Source organism: Sprattus sprattus (assembly GCF_963457725.1).
Source record: "Sprattus sprattus genome assembly, chromosome: 3".
In the NCBI taxonomy this organism is placed as follows: domain Eukaryota; kingdom Metazoa; phylum Chordata; class Actinopteri; order Clupeiformes; family Clupeidae; genus Sprattus; species Sprattus sprattus.
Genome location: NC_137922.1, coordinates 6,464,313 through 6,483,767, shown reverse-complemented (window position 1 = coordinate 6,483,767; position 19,455 = coordinate 6,464,313). Strand labels below are relative to the sequence as shown.

General features: G+C 43.4%; 1 protein-coding gene across 6 annotated transcripts in view; it reads left to right on the top strand.

Annotated features, from left to right (window-relative positions):
- LOC308362443 (inositol polyphosphate-4-phosphatase type I A-like) overlaps positions 1–19,455 on the top strand; it is a 50,327-nt gene that overhangs the window by 12,259 nt on the left and 18,613 nt on the right. For 4 of the 6 annotated variants that reach the window (XM_080835079.1, XM_080835081.1, XM_080835078.1 and 1 more), the window contains exons 2-14: positions 1,170–1,391; positions 1,866–1,910; positions 4,064–4,182; positions 5,814–5,930; positions 6,236–6,315; positions 6,526–6,637; positions 6,906–6,996; positions 7,848–7,995; positions 8,247–8,377; positions 9,176–9,280; positions 9,900–10,008; positions 10,761–10,778; positions 13,485–13,671. In XM_080835079.1, the coding sequence (XP_080691205.1) occupies positions 1,289–1,391; positions 1,866–1,910; positions 4,064–4,182; positions 5,814–5,930; positions 6,236–6,315; positions 6,526–6,637; positions 6,906–6,996; positions 7,848–7,995; positions 8,247–8,377; positions 9,176–9,280; positions 9,900–10,008; positions 10,761–10,778; positions 13,485–13,671 (1,365 nt within the window). In that variant the 5' untranslated portion in view covers positions 1,170–1,288. The remainder of the gene's footprint in view (positions 1–1,169; positions 1,392–1,865; positions 1,911–4,063; positions 4,183–5,813; positions 5,931–6,235; positions 6,316–6,525; positions 6,638–6,905; positions 6,997–7,847; positions 7,996–8,246; positions 8,378–9,175; positions 9,281–9,899; positions 10,009–10,760; positions 10,779–13,484; positions 13,672–19,455) is intronic. The other 2 variants (XM_080835082.1, XM_080835080.1) reach the window with 1 other exon arrangement.

Genomic DNA, 19,455 nt, shown 5'->3' with positions numbered 1-19,455 from the left:
ACATCCTCCATGGTCTCTTCTCTATGTTAGGGAGTTCCCCTAGTTTTTATGACTAGACTGTGTTGTTAGCCTCACACAGTGACTCACAGTTAGCCTGGGTGCCATCCGTTTGTACGCGTTCCACTGATTGCTGCCTTCTCGCCGAACAAACGTTTGTAATATCAATGAAACGCGTACAAACGGATGGCACCCAGGCTAACTCACAGTATCTGGTATGTTAGAATGATGGTGTGTGTGTTTTAAAAGTGTGTATGTGTGCATGCGTGCTTGTGCATGGATGAGCATGCAACAAAGTGTGGTGCATTGAGGTTTAAAGGCATGTTTCGCAAGCAGCTCAGAGTTACTGCCAGCTAAGCAGAATTCACTTCTAAAGCTTGAGCAAGCAGACTTGTCAATACTCACTGCTACACATACACTGCACATGCAGCTAATATTCCCCCAGACTAATTCACGTAACTGTTTGTAACACATTGAACACACTCAAAAACAGCAGTTACAAATTTTGAGGATTTTCTGTAACACACAACTCACAGTGTCATCTGTCACATTGTGTGTAAAATTGTGAGTATCGCGGTCACTGTAGGTGCTGCTAGGTGTTACTCGCTTCAGTTGAGTATAGAGCCCCAAGAACCTGCCTGTTTAGCTTGGTGTATAGATTTTTTTAAACAATCAATCTTTGTGGATGTGACACCACCCTCATCAGTCCAGTCCAACCTAAATTAATGATTATATATTAACACTGAACAAACTATCTGTGAAGTATAAATGGTTAACATTTGGGTTAGGGTCTGAGTTTCAATCCAATCTAATTCTCCATAATGGTAGAATTTAAAATAACAAAATTGGTTCAAACTGAAACCAATCCTTTGGAGAATGGTGCTCTTTTACAATAGTTTCACAGAGTGTTGGTGGCGCTTTAGAGTCTCTGGCTCTATGATAATGGCACTTGGCTAGGTGTGAGCTGAGCTGTGATGTGAAAGCCAGCCCATGGAATCCTGACTTCTTCACACTATACAGTAGTTCACATGGAAATAACCTAGCCAAAGCTAACTGGCTGAAGCTAACCCCAAAGGCCATACCCATGTTGGCCATGAAACTGAATCTTTCACTTTCTCTCTCACTCTTGCTCACACCGTCTCTTGCTCTGTGCTGTCTCCTTCTTCTCACAGACTGGTTCGGAGGGAGCAGCCTGACGTGTGTGTGTGGCTCTGCCACAGGGTGTGTGTCTGTGTGGCCATCACCGGAGCCTCCTTATCACCAGAGCCCCTAAAGTGCCCATCCCACCAGGATGTCTGGGAGAGAGAGAGGCCAGCGCGGTCAGCGGCCGTGGTCAGTGTACAGGGCGAGCACGTTTGACATCTCCTCAGAGATGCTGGGACTTGTGCTAGCAGGTAAGAGATCATCTTCACACAAGTAGGACATTTAGTTTTTTTAAACATTCTTCTGATGCACGCCTTTTTTCTGCACGCCTTTCTTCGTTTAAAAAAAATTATGCTCACCATTTGTTACACAGTTATCTCCCTCTGGAACGAAATACTGTTTTCTGATTGGCTAATGGGGTGTACATTAAGTTCGTATAACCGGACACCTTGGACGTAGTCCCAGTAGAAAAGTTAAATCGCCGTTCCATATCAATGCCCTTGAATGGTTACCATGCTGCGCGTCATGGAGTTCTTTGCCCCGCATCGTCCTTTATCTTTGTAGAACTGTACAGCTCGTCGGCCGTTATCCCTTACATATCACCCACAAACGTTTTCTGTTCCTCATGTTCTTCAGGTGAATTCATTATTACCAACCGTCTTCCACAGCATGTTGTTGCAGACTGAAACTGAATGGCACCTTTGTTTTTTTTGTTCTTTTTTTAGGAAATGGCTTGGACCCAGACGAACCTGTGCTGGAGTTCAGTCTTGGTGAGTGTGTTTTATATGGGCCATTCTACCGAATTCGTGTATTATGCAGTCCCTCAACAATAAAATCTATTTACAAAACAATTAGGTATTTAGGCATAGATATTAAATTAGAAAATGTTATGGTCTATATAAACCCAATGCATTACATGAGATAGTGATAAGCTAAATATATACAAAATCATCATTTATAGGGTACTTTCTATTGGGAAGTAGCTGTCCCCAACCCTGACATCTACATTTCAATGCCTTTAAATAACACTTTTCATTTTTTTTTTTTTTTTTTTCAATGATTTAATTTCAAAGATCTTTATGATTGGGTTGAAACAGAACTTGGAATATTTAGATTTATTGTGGGTTTAATTTTTAAATCAATTTACTATACTCAAAAAATCATGTCCCTAGTTTTCATGTCACTACCGAAACACAAGAGTTTTAGTCCATTGGCTGAGCCTGTGTTTTAGCCACGACTCTGCATTTTTGACCATGCAGTGACACTGCATCTCTGTCCCTCATGGTTGAATGGTAAGTAGCTAAATCCCATAGTTTTTATATAAATGTGTTCCAAAGTCTGAAAAATGACGTGTAACCTTAAGAATTGTCACTACCTAAACGCATGTTTTCTTCAATTAAGTAAACCTTTTGGGGTTTCATGGAAAATCTTATGTTTGTATGTGTGTACACCTCTTCAAAGATGTGTTTGCAAGCCGTGTGCTTGCTAGAATTCTTTATTTATGCTTAAAGTTAGCTAGAATTGTCACTACCGAAACAGTCACTACCGAAACATATGGTAGTGACCAGATGATTTGGGTAGTGACAAAATGAAATGGCAAGTAGTTCAATCCCATAATTTTTAAATAAATGTGTTGTGTGGACTAAAGGGAGGCCCAGAGCACCTTTTGGATGATTTTGGGAGAGAAATGAACATCCATCCAACAGTGCAGTCACTACCGAAACAGTGCAGTCACTACCGAAACAGATAAATTGACCTTGAAAATTTGGTAAAAAATTCATTTCTATGGATTTCATTGTGAAAATCTTCAAGAAATATTTGGAAAAATACTCTTCAGAGAAGGGAAGGAAACACAATCTGAACAGGTCAATAATAATACTTTTTTACTATAGTAAATGTGATGTTTCGGTAGTGACAATTTTTGGAAGAGGAAAAACATTCCAACACATTCTGAAAATACAATATAAAACTTGACAGTTCTTTTACTAGATATGTGTACTTTAGATATGGTACAATATACATACGGACAAAGTTTTGGGAAAAAAACATACAAAATTCTAAATATATCCGACATGACTTTGCATCAATTCGGTAGAATGGCCCATATAGGCTGTTGTGCGCAAACATGTCACAGTTTATAAGATCAACACCCATGGTCTTGGGGAGCTGCTGTAGTGGACCCACTGGGGGGTTGTGTTGCCATGCAGCAGCCACTCCTGGACCCACAGCAGGCCATCACAGGCAGGCTCACAGCATGGGTCTCTGCTCCCTCTGGAGGTTGGCTGCAGTCTGGGTAAAAGGAGCAGTGGTTGGCTCCTCGTGTTTCCTGAGGAGGCTCGTGGTAGCCCAGGGCACTCTCTGACCAGCCTGTGCTAGGGAAAATTGGGGAATCGGTGAATACTTTTGAAATTGCCAGTAAGTGAAAAAGAGAGAGAACAGATGGGAAGGTAAAATAGCAAATCTATAAGCATGGGACCTTCTCTCTGACATCATGCTGATTTATGCCCATCTCTTAGGAAACCTGGTGTTTAGTTGAAGCAGTTTGATTAATTACGGCTCTGTAAGCATTTTCCATTTTTTCAGAAAATGTAATTCTGCAGTTCTGAGAACACAGTGTATGAGCTAAGTGATGGATGTTTTTAAAACCAGACTCGTCTTTAAAAGGGTTCTAGAGGTTGGTTGGAATGAAAAGCCAAAAATGGCAGCCCCTTGCAATGATTTGTCATGCATCTCAGTAGAAACAATACATATGGCAATTGTTTAATTTTAGAAAGGTCACTTAAATATCACATGCTAATTATTTGTACTTTTAAAGGAAGTGGTGTAGGCCAAGTGTCACATTTTACTCACTATGTTTGTGTGTGTGTGTGTGTGTGTGTGTTTGTGTGTGTGTGTGTGTGTGTGTGTGTGTGTGTTCTAATAGCCTGCAGTGAGCTCATCACACCATCTCTCGACCGCAAGCCCAACACCTTTGTGGCTGTGAGCTGCACCACACCGCCTCAGGTCTTCTGGACCAAACACGCTCAGACCGAAATCATCGAGGTGAGATCCCACTGCTAGCCTTCCTCCTCTCATTATGCTTCAAGCTATCTCACCACACCTCCTCACTACCTCCTAGTTCAAGCAGCAGCGAGGAGCTTTGGTCGGAAACTAGCAATCGTACTGAAAAAGCAAAAACTTCACAAATGGGGGGCACTGTGGCGCAACCAGTAGCCCCGACCACATTCGGTCTTGATGCCCATGGAGGACACAGGTTTGATTCCGTCCTGATGTCATTTCTCCTGTCCACGCCCCACCTCTTCTCCCTCTCATTTCCTGCCCCACTCTTCACTTAAAACTATTGATTAAAGGCCAAAAAGCCCAAAACTAAATCTTAAAAAAAAAAAAAAAAAAAAATTCTCAAACACCAACAAAGAGCACAGGTTGCACTGATAAAAAGCTGGCTAGCACGCTGGCTTGCGTCTTTTGCCAAAATAGTTGGTGATGTGTTGCTGCGAAAGTTTTTTTTTTTGTATGTTCTGGGTGGTCTGACCCAGACTACAGTTCCAAAGTCCTTATAGGCAAGTTGAGCGACTTGGCAGCCATCCTGCCAACACCCCTGGGCAGATCTTGTGGGCAAACAAGATCAGACTCCTATCTAAATGAAGGGGGGTAAGCAAGATCAGGCTCCTATCTAAATGAAGGGGGGTAAGCAAGATCAGACTCCTATCTAAATGAAGGGGGGTAAGCAAGATCAGACTCCTATCTAAATGAAGGGGGGTAAGCAAGATCAGACTCCTATCTAAATGAAGGGGGGTAAGCAAGATCAGGCTCCTATCTAAATGAAGGGGGGTAAACAAGATCAGGCTCCTATCTAAATGAAGGGGGGTAAGCAAGATCAGACTCCTATCTAAATGAAGGGGGGTAAGCAAGATCAGACTCCTATCTAAATGAAGGGGGGTAAGCAAGATCAGGCTCCTATCTAAATGAAGGGGGGCAAGCAAGATCAGGCTCCTATCTAAATGAAGGGGGAGACTTATAACTCCATATAGAATGGTCAAATAGACCTTAAAAGTAGATAGCCTGAATCACTGTTTAAATCTCACAAAGACGGCATAAAAAAATGTCACTACAATAAGGCTTATAAAAAGACTTCATTTTTTAGCTTGGTGTGCTTATTGCACATGCACCAAATTTCACTGTGCAGCTATTGCTATAGTAACGATGGAAATAAACAGAACATTCAGCTGAGACACAACATCATTTAATGCCTTTTCTGACAAAGCAATTTCCCTTGGGCTCTTCATAATACAGGGCAGGACTTCAAGTTACAGTTCCGTCATCTTCCGCAGACTCCCACAGCCATTTTTCCCTCAGTCATTTTCCTCCTTCCTCATCATGTCTCTAATAGTGCATAGCCTCGACCGCTAATTGGAACGACGATGCGTTTATCTGTCCTTCACACCATATACCATGAAAATGTATTTGACACTAGTTCTAGTTGTTTATTAACATGCTTCAAAAAGTGACATTTTTGCATATTGTCTCTCTAAGAGATAGACTAGCTTGTTACATTTGGCTTTAGCCACTGACTTAGGTTTACCTCTATACCCAATTGACTTGTAAGAAAGCTTTCTTTGATTAACAGTGTTGCTCACCGTACCCTAATTTTGCGTCTCTGCCTTTCTGCACAGGGCACTAGTAACCCCATCTTCTTGAGCAGTATCGCCTTCTTCCAAGACTCCCACATCACTCAGCAGACCCAGCTGAAGCTGTCCGTGTACGACGTGAAGGACCGTTCTCAGGGCACGGTGAGAATCCCTCATCTTAGCCCACGACGGATAGTGACAGTTCTGGAATGCAGATCAACAAACTCTAAGCGCACTGAACCATGCTATAAATGTGTCATAATGAGTTTTTATTACCTGAGACATTCTGCACAATTCTCCACAGCAGCTGTTTACAATACAACTGAAAAGAAATTGTCAACTGAAAAAGTCATCCGTTTCATTGCACAGGAGTCTTGTGCCACGTGTCAGGGCTAGCATTCATGCTAACTATTTAATAACTTGTTTTTCACCCTCCTCCCTCCCTTCCTGTGTCTCTCCTGCCTCAGATGTATTTATTGGGCTCAGCGCTGTTTGCTGTTAAAGAACTCCTACAGGATAAGGACCACAGATTACACTTGACGCTGAGGTAAAAACATTTTTTTTTTTATTATATCTTACTCTCCCAGAAGCTGGGCCTCTCATTTATGGATTTAAATGCATAATGTCTAACATGTACTCTTTGTGAGGACTGTGGGTTCTCTGTGAAGTTTTCCCAATGGTTCAGCTTTGATTCAGATGACCTTTGCACCTTTTAATTATGGACTGTGTCAGTGATGTTGCCCCTGCCTGTTCCCAGGTCAGCGGAGAACGCGTGCGTGGGCAACATCACCCTCATCGCTTGGCAGATGGAGGAGCGCCGGGATCAGAGGAATCCAGTCTCAGGCTTACCAGACACCATCAATGGCAGGGTGAGCTTCCCCATCGTCAAGTGAATTAGAAAAAGGAGGAAATCACGCTGTGCTTTTCACTAGAAAGCTTTAATCATTGTTCACCCAATCCCACTTCTGACACCAGTAGATTAGTGAAATATATACAGTATAAGTTCATCCTCAATGCAAAAGAAAGGTAAGGAGAGGAGTTCTCCTAATAACGGGACACAGAACACTGCTTTGACTGAAGATGTAAAGAAGTAATATGTGTTCATGTGGATTTGTGTGCTTTCTTATGTCGCCATAGACGGTTCTCCCTGTGGATGAGAGCTTGACAGAGTCTTTGGGAGTCAGAGCCAAATATGCATCGTTGTGCAAAGACATATTCCTCCGATCAGGTAAAGAGTTCATAGAAGACTCCTGTTGGCTTCTTCTAGTTGGGAAAGTAGAGTTGGGGGCAGTGGTGTTGGCCAGCCACACCACCACACCCCCCTCCCTTCTCTCCTCTTGCCTGCCCACTGCTACACCCTTCTCTGCAGTGCACTTGAGTGGACTGAATTATGTTCACAAGCACTCTAGGTTCACAGTGAATGGCTGTCGCTATCCACTATGCATGAGAAATGAGTAATGCCACCCACATAATGTAATGCTCTACATCTGCTCAACACAATGCCACTTTTAGATGATCTTGCCTCAGTATGTGATCCTGTTGGGTTATTGTGACTTGTTCTGAGGAGGTACTAGCTTAAGCTAGAGTGATGTTCATTCAAATGCTTTTTCTATGAAAAACACCAGGCATATACCAAGTTATAACCATGTTTATTCTATTATTAATCTATGGTTTATCTATGACTATGATCAGTACTTAAGTAGATGAGATATTTGAAAAGGGCATGTCCCCAATCCCAAGATGTTGACATGCACATGTGATGTCTCTGGTCATGTGACGTCTCTGGTCATGTGATGTCGCTGGTCATGTGATGTCGCTGGTCATGTGATGTCTCTGGTCATGTGATGTCGCTGGTCATGTGATGTCTCTGGTCATGTGTTGTCTCTGGTCATGTGATGTCTCTGGTCATGTGTTGTCTCTGGTCATGTGTTGTCTCTGGTCATGTGATGTCTCTGGTCATGTGATGTCTCTGGTCATGTGACGTCTCTGGTCATGTGACGTCTCTGGTCATGTGACGTCTCTGGTCATGTGACGTCTCTGGTCATGTGACGTCTCTGGTCATGTGATGTCTCTGGTCAGCGTTTGGAGGCACCATGTCCCGTATGTACCGCTTCCCCACCACGGACGGCAACCACCTGCGCATCCTGGAGCAGATGGCTGAGAGCGTGCTGTCTCTGAACGTCCCGCGCCAGTTCGTCAAACTCCTGCTGGAAGAGGACACTTCCAGGTGAGAGTCTAGCACTCAACTGTACACCGGTGGCATCCCGTATTGCCTCCAGAGACGAAGAAGGTTCTCTCACATACGTGAAATTTGAGTCTTCTGTAAGATGCTGGATGTTATGCATTGGGTTGGACAAAGCATGAATTTAAATACTGTACCTCTGCAAACACTGCATTTGCTAAACTAAATCAACATGATTTTATTTCATGAAGAATACAGTGACAGCTTTATGAGCCTTTGTCTGTATTTTTCCACAGAGTGTGCGAGCTTGAAGAGTTAGGGGAGCTGTCTCCATGCTGGGAGAGCCTACGGAGGCAGATAGTCACTCAATATCAGACCATCATCCTGACCTACCAAGACACTCTCAACAACTTACACAGCTACAAAGGTATGGAGCAGCCACCCACTAATGTAACTTACCCTCTCCTCAACCCCCTAGTGTTGAACACCAATCATAGTCCAATTCAGCTATCTCTGTGACGGCTTGCCCACAGCTCGATGGTCACAAACCTGTGGTTTGAATACCAGCTAACAAGCTCCTAGGACACTGAACACTGTCCATCTTGGCAAAGTGCACTGGATGCTGGCAGAACAAGCCACTCCGAGCCACTTCATTCCAGGAAAGAGTTGTACCCTCTAGAGCAGTGGTTCCCAAACTTTTTGCAGTCCCGTACCGCTTCAGACATCAAATCTCCAGCTTGTTTTTTAATTAATGTTTGTTCATCATTGCGATCGTTGTTGTTAGTGTTAATTTGAAAGAACTACAGCCTTGCAGGGCAAAATACAGGGGAATTCGGCGATTTTGATGCACAAAATGAGGTTTCCGTCTGAAAAGAATTCTGTTTGTTTTCCGTTTTCGCGGAAAAACGTTGGACCTATGCCTGTAGCTATTTTTGGCAGTGTAATTATTTTGCTGAATATGGGTATAAATGAGTATTTTTGGCAATGCGACTTGGCTATTCAGACTATTTTGGATTTAATGTCTATTTATAGCTCAGTTTGAAAACGTAATGGGCTTTTTCACTTTAAAAAACCCATAAAAATGATCACCCCGCGTAGGCACGTACCCCCTGAACCACTTTGCGCACCCCAGTTTGGGAGCCGAGGCTCAAGAGTGATTTAAAGGTTCTCAGTGTGCTGTCAATCACACATATCCCCACCCCTCACCTGTGGCTGTGTCTTCCAGGTCCCTCATTCAAGGCCAGCAACCTTAAAGCAGAGAGGAAGCTGGAGTTCCTGCCCACCAACCTCCATGTGCAGCGAATGAGAGTGCAGGATGAGTCTGGCTTTGGTAAGATTTCACTCATGGTCAAACTCCTCCTACTCTGCCCTTCATCTCCTAACCTTTAAAAAAGAACAGGGTATAAACAGGTTTAGGTGGACGGTCTCTCTTCCACGCATATACATCTCTCTCTCTCTCTCTCCCTCTCCCCCTCGGTGTGTGTGTGTGTGTGTGTGTGTGTGTGTGTGTGTGACACATTGCTGCAGGCTGAACAGTTATATGTAGTCTTCTCTCCCTGACCCTGTAAAAGGTGGAAACAGTGTTTCTGGCAGAGAGCCCCTGGGCTCTGAGATCCATATTAGGGCTTTTGCTCAGCGCTCCCCTCCTTGTCCCAACTCCCCTCAAGAAACAATGACCTATATTAGGCCATGCATGTATGTAGGTATGTCTCTCTCTCTCTCTCCTTCTCCCTCTCTCTCTCTCTTTCTCTCTCTCTCTCTCCCTCTCTCTCTATCTCTCTCTCTCTCACTCACTCTATCTCTTTCTTTCTCTCTCTCCCTTTCTCTCACTCTCTCTCTCTCTCTCCTTCTCTCCCTCTCTCTCACTCTCCTTCTCCCTCTCTCTCTCTCTCTCCCTCTCTCTATCTCCTCCTCTCATCTAAACTGACACTAAACTGTGTCCCCCCCAGACCATACGTATGATGTGGTGACGATTGGCGCCCCTGCAGCCCACTGCCAGGGGTTCAAGAACAGCGGCCTGAGGAAACTCATCCAGAAGTTTGAGGAGGCCAAGAAAATGTGAGTACCACTGGACGCCTGCATATGCCAGCCTGGCTCTGCAGCTCCTGTTTGCCTCTAACAGCTGATCCAGGATCTGCATCCCCCATGTTCTTTCAGCTGTTATTATGCTGTTCAACTCATGGAATCTGACCTCAGGTTCAGATTTGACTTAACATGACATGACACACGCGCTTATACAGTGCTTGCTGGCTGTAGTCGCCATAGCTCCATACAGTGTGAAGCTAAGTGGTACATGCTGTTTTTAAAGTTGTCTAAACTTAAGTCATATAGCATCTTAAGCAATTTAGCGTCTTAAGTCATTTATCGGTTTAGGCATAGGATGTTAGTGCCAGTCTTTCTGTGGACATGATAGGGGCCTGCTAGCAATTTAAGTGGTTTGTGTGTCAATACGCTGGTTATCATGTGGGCAGTCAAACTTTGATTGCAATGCTGTTTCAATGATGGCACTATTAGCTTATGTCTGCCAAAAGAAGCGTGTAATCGTTCAACACCTTACACAGTCACACTCCATTTTATTTGCCAGCTCTGTCACCAGATATGCAGGAGCAATGCCAATCAGCATTGTGGTTTTGCATGTTTTTATTTGTTTAATTTCTTAATCCAAGGCTTCCGTTCATCCATTCAGTGCTTACATGCTGGCTTATGGCTGCACTTAGTTGCTTAAGTGCATCATATTTTTATGATCTATTTATTCATTGATTATTTAAGGTGCATTATTGTTTTTTCTGGCTTTTGTGTTTTCTGGTCAGCATTTATGAGGAGGAATGGTGAGTTCATTTGTACCCGAATGCTTTTCTTTGGTTGTTATTTCCCCCCACCGTTTCCGTCTGCATGAGAGGGTGTTGCCATCCTCCATCTGATTCTACCTGTCACACACACAAGCTGCTTGTCCATGTCCATGTCTGTATCTGTAAATGTATGTGTTAACACATGTGCATTAAATCACACTGTGTTTATGAACCTTTTCACATCATTTTGTGGAAGAATCAGTGTCTCTGTGCTCCACTCCGTGCACTCGTGTCTCTACTTGTTTTCCTGTCTCATTAGAAACGGGTCTGTTCTTTCAGCCCTGGGATAACCCGCACGTGTTGTGGATTGATTTCAACTCTCTGATTTGTCGGCAGTGCTGAGTGAAATAGTTACAGTCTCACGACTACCACTGTGTGTCTATCCTGCATCCCCATCTGTGTGCTCGTCCCAGAGCCAGTTTCAGCCACACTCTCTATCTTGAACACCCCATCTGTGTGTGGGTCCCAGAGCCAGTTTCAGCCACACTCTCTATCTTGAACACCCCATCTGTGTGTGGGTCCCAGAGCCAGTTTCAGCCACACTCTCTACCTTGAACACCCCATCTGTGTGTGGGACCCAGAGCCAGTTTCAGCCACACTCTCTATCTTGAACACCCCATCTGCTGATTTCAGTGGGGATCTCCTAATCTGGAGCTAGAAGGAAAAAGAAGAAGTGAAAAGGCACTGTGGCTTGTTGCCATATTGTTGTCATCCTTCAGGGCTAAGTCTAGATCAGTGCTCACAGTTAATAGGAGACAAGGACACACACACACACACACACACACACACACACACACACACACATACTCAAACGCACACACACACACACACACACACACACACACACTCAGTCTAGATCAGTGCTCACAGTTAATAGGAGACAAGGACTAGAGTTTGGTCCTGGAGGCTGAATAGGGGCCGGAGTAGTCTTACTGATTCTCCTACACAAACACATGACATGACACATACTCACACATACTCACACTCACACATACACACACACACACACACACACACACACACACACACACACACACACACACACACATACTCAAACGCACACACACACACACATACTCAAACGCACACACACACACACACACACACACACACACACACACACACACACACACACACACATACTCAAACGCACACACACACACACATACTCAAACGCACACACACACACACACACACACACACACACTCAAACGCACACACACACACACACACACACACAAACACACTTCTATGTATAAATGCATACAATGTCTGCACATCGGGATACCATTTCGCATCAACTTGAGAGCTGCCGCTTTGAATCATGAGGTTAAAGAGGAGTGTGCAGTATGCCGGCATGCCTGTGAGTCATGTTGATGTGATGTGGTGCAGGGCCACGGGCCTCCTCACCGTGGGCTGGATGAGGGAGCGGGAATAGCCTGGAGGAGGGATGCTGTGGATGTCAAACGCCATAGGGAGTTATGTAAACACACCGCCCGCCCGCTCACAGAGAGTGTTCCTGTGTTCACTGCAACACACCATCCAGCGCTGTCTGTCTGCTTGTTTGTGTTTGTGTGTGTGGGGGTGTGAGACAGAGAGAGTGTGTGGATACATCTGTTTGTGCTACTGTGTGTTTGGGTGTGTGCTGGCAAGACAGAGAGCTATGTTAACTGAGAGAGAGAGTGTGTGTTTGTGTACATGTGTGAAGTATTGTGTGTGTGTGTGTGTGTGTGTGTGTGTGTGTGTGTGTGTGTGTGTGTGTGTGTGTGTGTGTGTGTGTGTGTGTGTGTGTGTGTGTGTGTGTGTGTGTTCGTGTGCATATTGCACATTGGTGTACCACATGAAAGGCCAACACCCACTCTTGGTGAAGTACAGTGTCTCTGAGAGCTTCTCAGAACCCAGCGTCAGTGCCGATGTCAGATGGGGGAGGAACATGCTGAATAGGGTTACTGTAGGATCTCTCACAGAAAGGGGTGTTGCATGCAGTCAGCCTAAATAGTGTACAGCTTTGTATTGTAATGTCATAATTTTGTATTGTAATGTGCTATTTATTCTTTTGTTTGTTTGTTTTTTAAAGAACTGCTATTTTTTATGTTATAACGGCCATGGATTTAATAATATATTTAATCTACTCAAAGGAATGTGACATTGGTCTCTCAAGTAATTATTAAGTAGTTCACAGTAAATCAGTCCTCTTACAACCGTGCAGATGCAATGATGGGTTACACTGATCAGCTGATGCATTCTGATGACTGTCAGGCACTGCAAGTAGGCATTGATAAGTTCATTGATGAGTGCATTGATGAGTTAATTGATGAGTGCATTGATAAGTTCATTGATAAGTTAATTGATGAGTGCATTGATGAGTGCATTGATAAGTTCATTGATGAGTGCATTGATGAGTGCATTGATAAGTTCATTGATGAGTTAATTGATGAGTGCATTGATGAGTGCATTGATAAGTTTGTTGATGAGTGCATTGATATGTGCATTGATGAGTGCAAAACTTTTTGATAGCCATGTCATGCACCTGGTGGGTGCTGGCCTTAAAAGTCTGTGGTTTGTATTTGTGTGTAAGTCAACTTTGGTGTGTGAGCTGGTGTGGTTATAGGTGTGAATATTGGAGTGTGCGTTCGTGTGTTTCTATTTACCCTTTAACTCCAGTTTCTCTCTGGCTCCCTGCAGCAGCTCAGTGTCCAGCTCGCAGTCCATAGTCTACATCCCTCAGGACATCGTCCGTGCCAAAGAGATCATCGCCCACATCAACACCCTGAAGACGCAGGTCAGCTACTACACTGAGCGCCTGTCCCGCGCTGCTAAGGAGCGCTCCTCCAACGGCCTGGAGAGGACTCTCGCCATCCTGGCCGACAAGGTGAGCCTGCGGGCCTGCAGACAGCCGTGGATGTGGCCACTGTGGCTGAACATGTAACGCTTGCAGTCAGAGAGTTATGGCCGAATTATGGCCGCTCTGTTTTAGACGTAACGCGTAAGCACGTAAGATACACAACCCCCCCTTGCGCGGTAAAATACCCCCCCTTACGTGCTTAAGTGCGTCGCCCAAAATTCCTGACTATGCGACTAAAACACTACGGCCCTACACAGCTCGCAAAGGCTGTGATTGGCCGGCTACCACAGCCTTTCACACAGAGTCTCACGTTTCCGGGTTAATAGCATACAGTCTTTTTTAGACCCAGACATTTTTTTAAATCATGAATACCCTGCAGACCGTCTCACAAGCCTTTTCTTATGGATTAGGAACAAACATAACAGAAGAGGTCCGAAGACATGAACTCCTTTACAAATCCTCTTTAAACTGGTACTGAATTGCCAACATTTGTACAGGGCTCTCAAGTGTCACGCATTGAGCGTGACAATCACTCATTTAGGTCTTAAGTCACGCACTCCCGCCACACATCGTATTTCTCACACTGAGAAAAAAACCTCTAGTATATTTATTATATGTGCCGGCCGCATCGCGTAAACATGACCTGGCTGCGCTGCCCTCACCATAAAGGAATCACGCACGTCTCCCCGAATCCCGTGGAGTTCTGCCGTGAGGTGCCACTTATCAGCCAATCAAAAAAAAAAAAGGGCTACACAATAGCCAATCAGAAAAAGCGTATCTTCTGTATCTGGGTAAGATTTAATCCAACAACCAATGAAAATAAAGCATCTTGGAATTGCGCGCGTCTGATCTCCGATTCACCTTTCGTTCACCTTAGAGGAAACCACTGGAGCTCCGAGCATCAATCTCTACAAATAGTAAGTTGTCTCCTGTTTTAATGTAACAACAAATTCACAATAGTTTGACACAAGCAATGACAACTTGACTGCAGTTAGAGAATATTTCCAAGATAACGAGCATCAACTTTTAATGAGTGTTTCAAACCAACAGAGTTTTGAGCTACAGCCTGCCTTTTCACCATAGCTTTGACTCCGAACTTCGTTAATAGCCTATACAAAATATATGTAGCCTGTTATTCGAACGAATATTTGGCAGCCCTTAATATTAAATTATGTTATGGGCATTCTTTTTTGTAAATGTGTTTGCTCGAACATTCTATTCAGATTCCGAGGCTTCTTCACGCCTTGTGAAGTTGTGAATCGCGAGCTCATTAGGCATACTAGCATGTTATAAATATCCTGGACATGGATGCATTATTCATTGCATCTGTCTTTCAAAGATGTCAGGTAAAAAGCAATTGAGCATACTATCGGCGGGTGAGCTCGGCAATATGTCACTCTTGCCTGTCTTCAAAACTTGAGAGCCCTGTTTGTACTTTGTGTAACACATGTAGCCTATTCATCAAGCCTTTCGCCCACTACACTTTCATGCTCCGGTAAGTTTTTTTCCTTTGTCCTGCTGCAATAAATAGGCTTACTTAACTCAAAAAAAAATCTACAGTTCTGGCGTCAATTTGCTTTGCAACACGCAACACGGCTCACAAGCCTTGCAACACGACTCTGCGTCTAAAACGAACCTTAAATCAAAACTTGTCTAAAACAAGTTCCTTGTGTAAATGACGTGCTTACGCGTTACGTCTAAAACAGAGCATAATTCGGCCTTTACTGGTAACTATCTGAGTTAGGGGGTCAAATCTGAAAATAAGTTGCAGTTTACTCTCAGAATTCTATCAATAGGATATGAGGTCATAGGTGGTTTTGTCTGGGGCCCAGAGTTGTTGTAACAAATTAGCATCTTAGCCGTTTATGTTTTGTTATTTCTTCCATTGGTTTTAGTTATCAGGACACTTCAGTGGTTTAGTCTATGTCTGCAGTGGGGGATTCATAACTAGCTGGATATGGGATGGTCCATTTCTCATGTGTCTAAAGGCTGATTTATGCTCGGGGACGTAAGCGCAAGCGCAAGCGCAAGCACAAGCGCAAGAGGCCGCGCAAGCCCCTTGCGCGACCCTTGCGCGACTTTTCACGTCTTGCGTGCGTCGGCCCCTTTTTCTAGACTTGCGTCATTTTTTACGTAAGGTCTTACGCGAGCCTCGCAGCCTGCATTCTATCAACAAATGTTACGAGATGAGGTTACTAAAATATTCTGCATGTCTACTCAGTTTTACAGTGCTTCCCAAGTAAAGGTTTGAAAAGAAATTCAAGCTTCAGACTTTCTGTTAGGGAACATGTTATCTATCTGCAGAGCAAATGTCTGGCTCATACAAAAACCAGTGCTCTCAAGTTTTGAAGACAGGCAAAAGTGACGTATCCCCCCGTCAAGCCCCCGACCCGCTCCCATTCCGCATTCCGCATTCCGCCCGCCACGCCCCCCCCCCAGTCGTACGTCCCTTATATATTCATAGTCATAGAATTAGACGTATTAATTGGGAAAAATTGTATTTTTGTACATTGCAGTCAACCTTGTGCATTTAAATGTACCTTGACCTATTGTACACTCATCTCTGCAGTCAATGGCAAGTAAACGTTTTTGACTGTGTTGGTTGACTTCAGTGCCTGCTGTTTGGCCTGATGCCACTTAACCTACTGCCTATGTACCTTGTCACATCCAGCACACCTTGATGGGCACAGGAGTTCTCTTGGCGGCAGATAGAACGCCAGTATGCTCATTTGTTTTTTTAACTGACATCTTTGAAAGACGGATGCAATGATTAATGCATCCATGGCCAGGATATTCATAACATGCTAGTATGCCTAATGAGTTCGCTACTCACAACTTCACCAGGCTAAGAAGCCTCGGAATCTGAATAGAATGTTCAAGCAAACACATTTACAAAAAAATGAATATTAAAGGCTGCTTAATATTCCTTCGAATTATAGGCTACATATATTTTTGATAGGCCTACTCGAATTTATTAGAGCCTATTAACGAAGTTCAGAGTCAAAGCTATAGTGAAAAGGCAGGCTGTAGCCTAAAACTGTGTTGGCTACAAACACTAATTATCTGGGAAATATTCTGTAACTGCAGTCAAGTTGTTATTGCCTGTGTCAAACCATTGTGAATTTGTGAGACGACTTACTCAGTGGCGGTTCTACAAGGAATTACGCCCCAGGCAAGACCCCCTCCGAGCGCCCCGTACTTGCGTACTTGTATTATACAAATCACAGACAATAGCATACAAACGTCATAAACACAAACATAGGCAAAAAAGGCAGTCTAGTGTTAGAGTGAACTGGTGACATGGATCACTTTGGATCCTATACAAGACACCATCACCACACAAACTTTAGCAATAAATCGCTTATCCCCGCCTAAGGGCAGGCTTGAAACACGTAATCAAAACACATTTTTGAACTTGAGCCAAGAACATAATAATACACTAAATAAAAGGCTGGTACGTGTGCTGGAAGCCAGTAGGGTTTTTGGAACGTTGGAACTTATCTCACTGGTCCGACTAGATTCTAGTCTATTTTGATTGAGCCCTTTCTTTGTTCCAGAAATTCTTTGCTGGAACAAAGAAAGGGCTCAATCAAAATGAATTGCTTTCAGTCACGTTATACCACCCCACCCGTAGACGTTGTGTCACTTTGTGTTGTCTTTATCTCAGTAACTATGCAGGAAGATAGGTGCCAGTCATGAGGTGAGACATCTCTGATGCTGAGGTCATTCATTGTGGCATTGTGTTAAATATCTTAATGTCACTCTGTAGACCTGTGGAAAAAGACAAAAATAACTGAAAAGCATTTTGTTTTAGAAGACTTTGATTTTAAGGCCATGGGGTGTAAGTAAGACAGGACAAGACATAATACAAGGTTATTAAAAAAGCAAAACAAACCTATATTTATTTAATTTTGCAAAGTTTGCGTACTTGTATTAGACAAATCACAGACAAAGGCATACAAACCAGTGACGTGCCGTGAGGTTCGTAGCTGGTGAGGCACAGAAATCGGAAGTGATTACGTCATTCCGATCTCTAGTTGTTTAAAAAAAATAGAAATGTATATATGCCTATGGTTTAAAAATTGTCATCTGACCAGAACTGAAAAAAAAAGTTATGTTTATTGTCTAATACTATTACTTTTAAACGTTTTTTAAAAGTAATAGAAGTTATGCGGCTTAATACTCAACAGACTTTAGTTTTAAGAGGCTATAGGCCTACAGCTACACGTACAACCGGTGTGCTAATTGAACTTTTACACCGTGTCAAATAAGATATTAATAGTTACAAGCTAGCGTATGTAGCCCTCCCACCAATGATATGGCTCATTTCATTTTGTCTAGGGAAAATATAACTACGGTGGTCCCTGTTTTCTGGAACTGGAAATGCGCAAATTCAGCGATTTTGATAATAAAAATGCTCGAAATAATCGGAAAGATGCAGAAATTACACCCATACAGATTAGTAGAGAAATATGAATATATGCTCTGCCTCCTCTGACCGCACGTCCCTGCTAAAAACGTCGTAAACACAAACATAGGCAAAAAGGACAGTCTAGTGTTTGGGTGAACTGGTGACATGGATCACTTTGGATCATATACAAGATCAATCGCGCGCAATTCCAGGATACTTTATTTTCATTGGTTGCTGGATTGAATCTTACCCAGGTATAAAATATACATTTTTTTCTGATTGGCTATTGTGTAGCCCATTTCTTTTTTTGATTGGCTGATAAGTTGCACCTTACAGAAGAACTGCAGGGGATTCGGTGAGACGTGCTTGATTCCTCCATGGTGTGGGCAGCACGACCAGGTCATGTTTGCGCGCGGCGGATCATTAAATAGCCTAGGGTTTTTCTTTCAGCGTGAGAAATACGATGTGTGGCGGGAGTGCGTGACAAAAGACCGAAATGAGTGACTGTCACGCTCAATGCGTGACACTTGAGAGCCCTGCAAAAACATTAACGTGAATTAATTGATGCTAATACCTAGCGCAGTCTCTATAGGATTCCCCATATACGTTAGCATTAAGCTAACGTATTTTCTACCACAGTAAAACATGCAATACTATGTGATTGTTTTTAGAAAACGAATGTTACGTGATGAAATTACTAAAATGTAGTCTGCATGTCTGCTCAGTTTAACAGTGCTACCCAAGCAAAGGTTTGAAAAGAACTTCAAGCTTCAGACTTTCTGTTAGGGAAACAGCTTTCTATCTGCCAAGCAAATGGCAGGCTCATGACAACACGCGCAACCTTTGGGAGCATGAACTGCACTGAGTAAATTTTGCAACAATTAACCCCAACGCTGAACCAAGCAGCCGCCTTAAGGCTGGCTTGTTTATTTCATTTTTCCATACCAAATATTTTTTTTAACTCAGACTCGCCCTTTTATTAGCCTCAGTTTAAATCTATTTAATGTGAGTAGTCTGGGGATCTATTTCAATTTAGAATTGAATGGAATGAAGCTGATGTCGAGCTTCAAGAGTGAGTTATTATGTACCGTGCATACTGGGCTGCTGCTTCTGACATCCTTAGAGCCGTTCCCTCTCCTAGTCTTCATTTCATTGAAGCTGGCTTTTATTCCTCTGCACCCAGTGGAGTATTGATCATATGGGTGGTTGGAAGGGCCATATTGATGTCCTGAGGGGATAATTGATAGGTCTTCCTTGGCGCTGCACTCCTGCTCATGTATTGAGCTGTGTCCTTTAGAATAGATCACCTTAATGCTGAACCGAACCGCTGGGTTCCTATCTTTTCATTCTTTGCATTCCTCTGTATGTGGCCGTGTAACCGTCTGACATTTCTGGAAAAG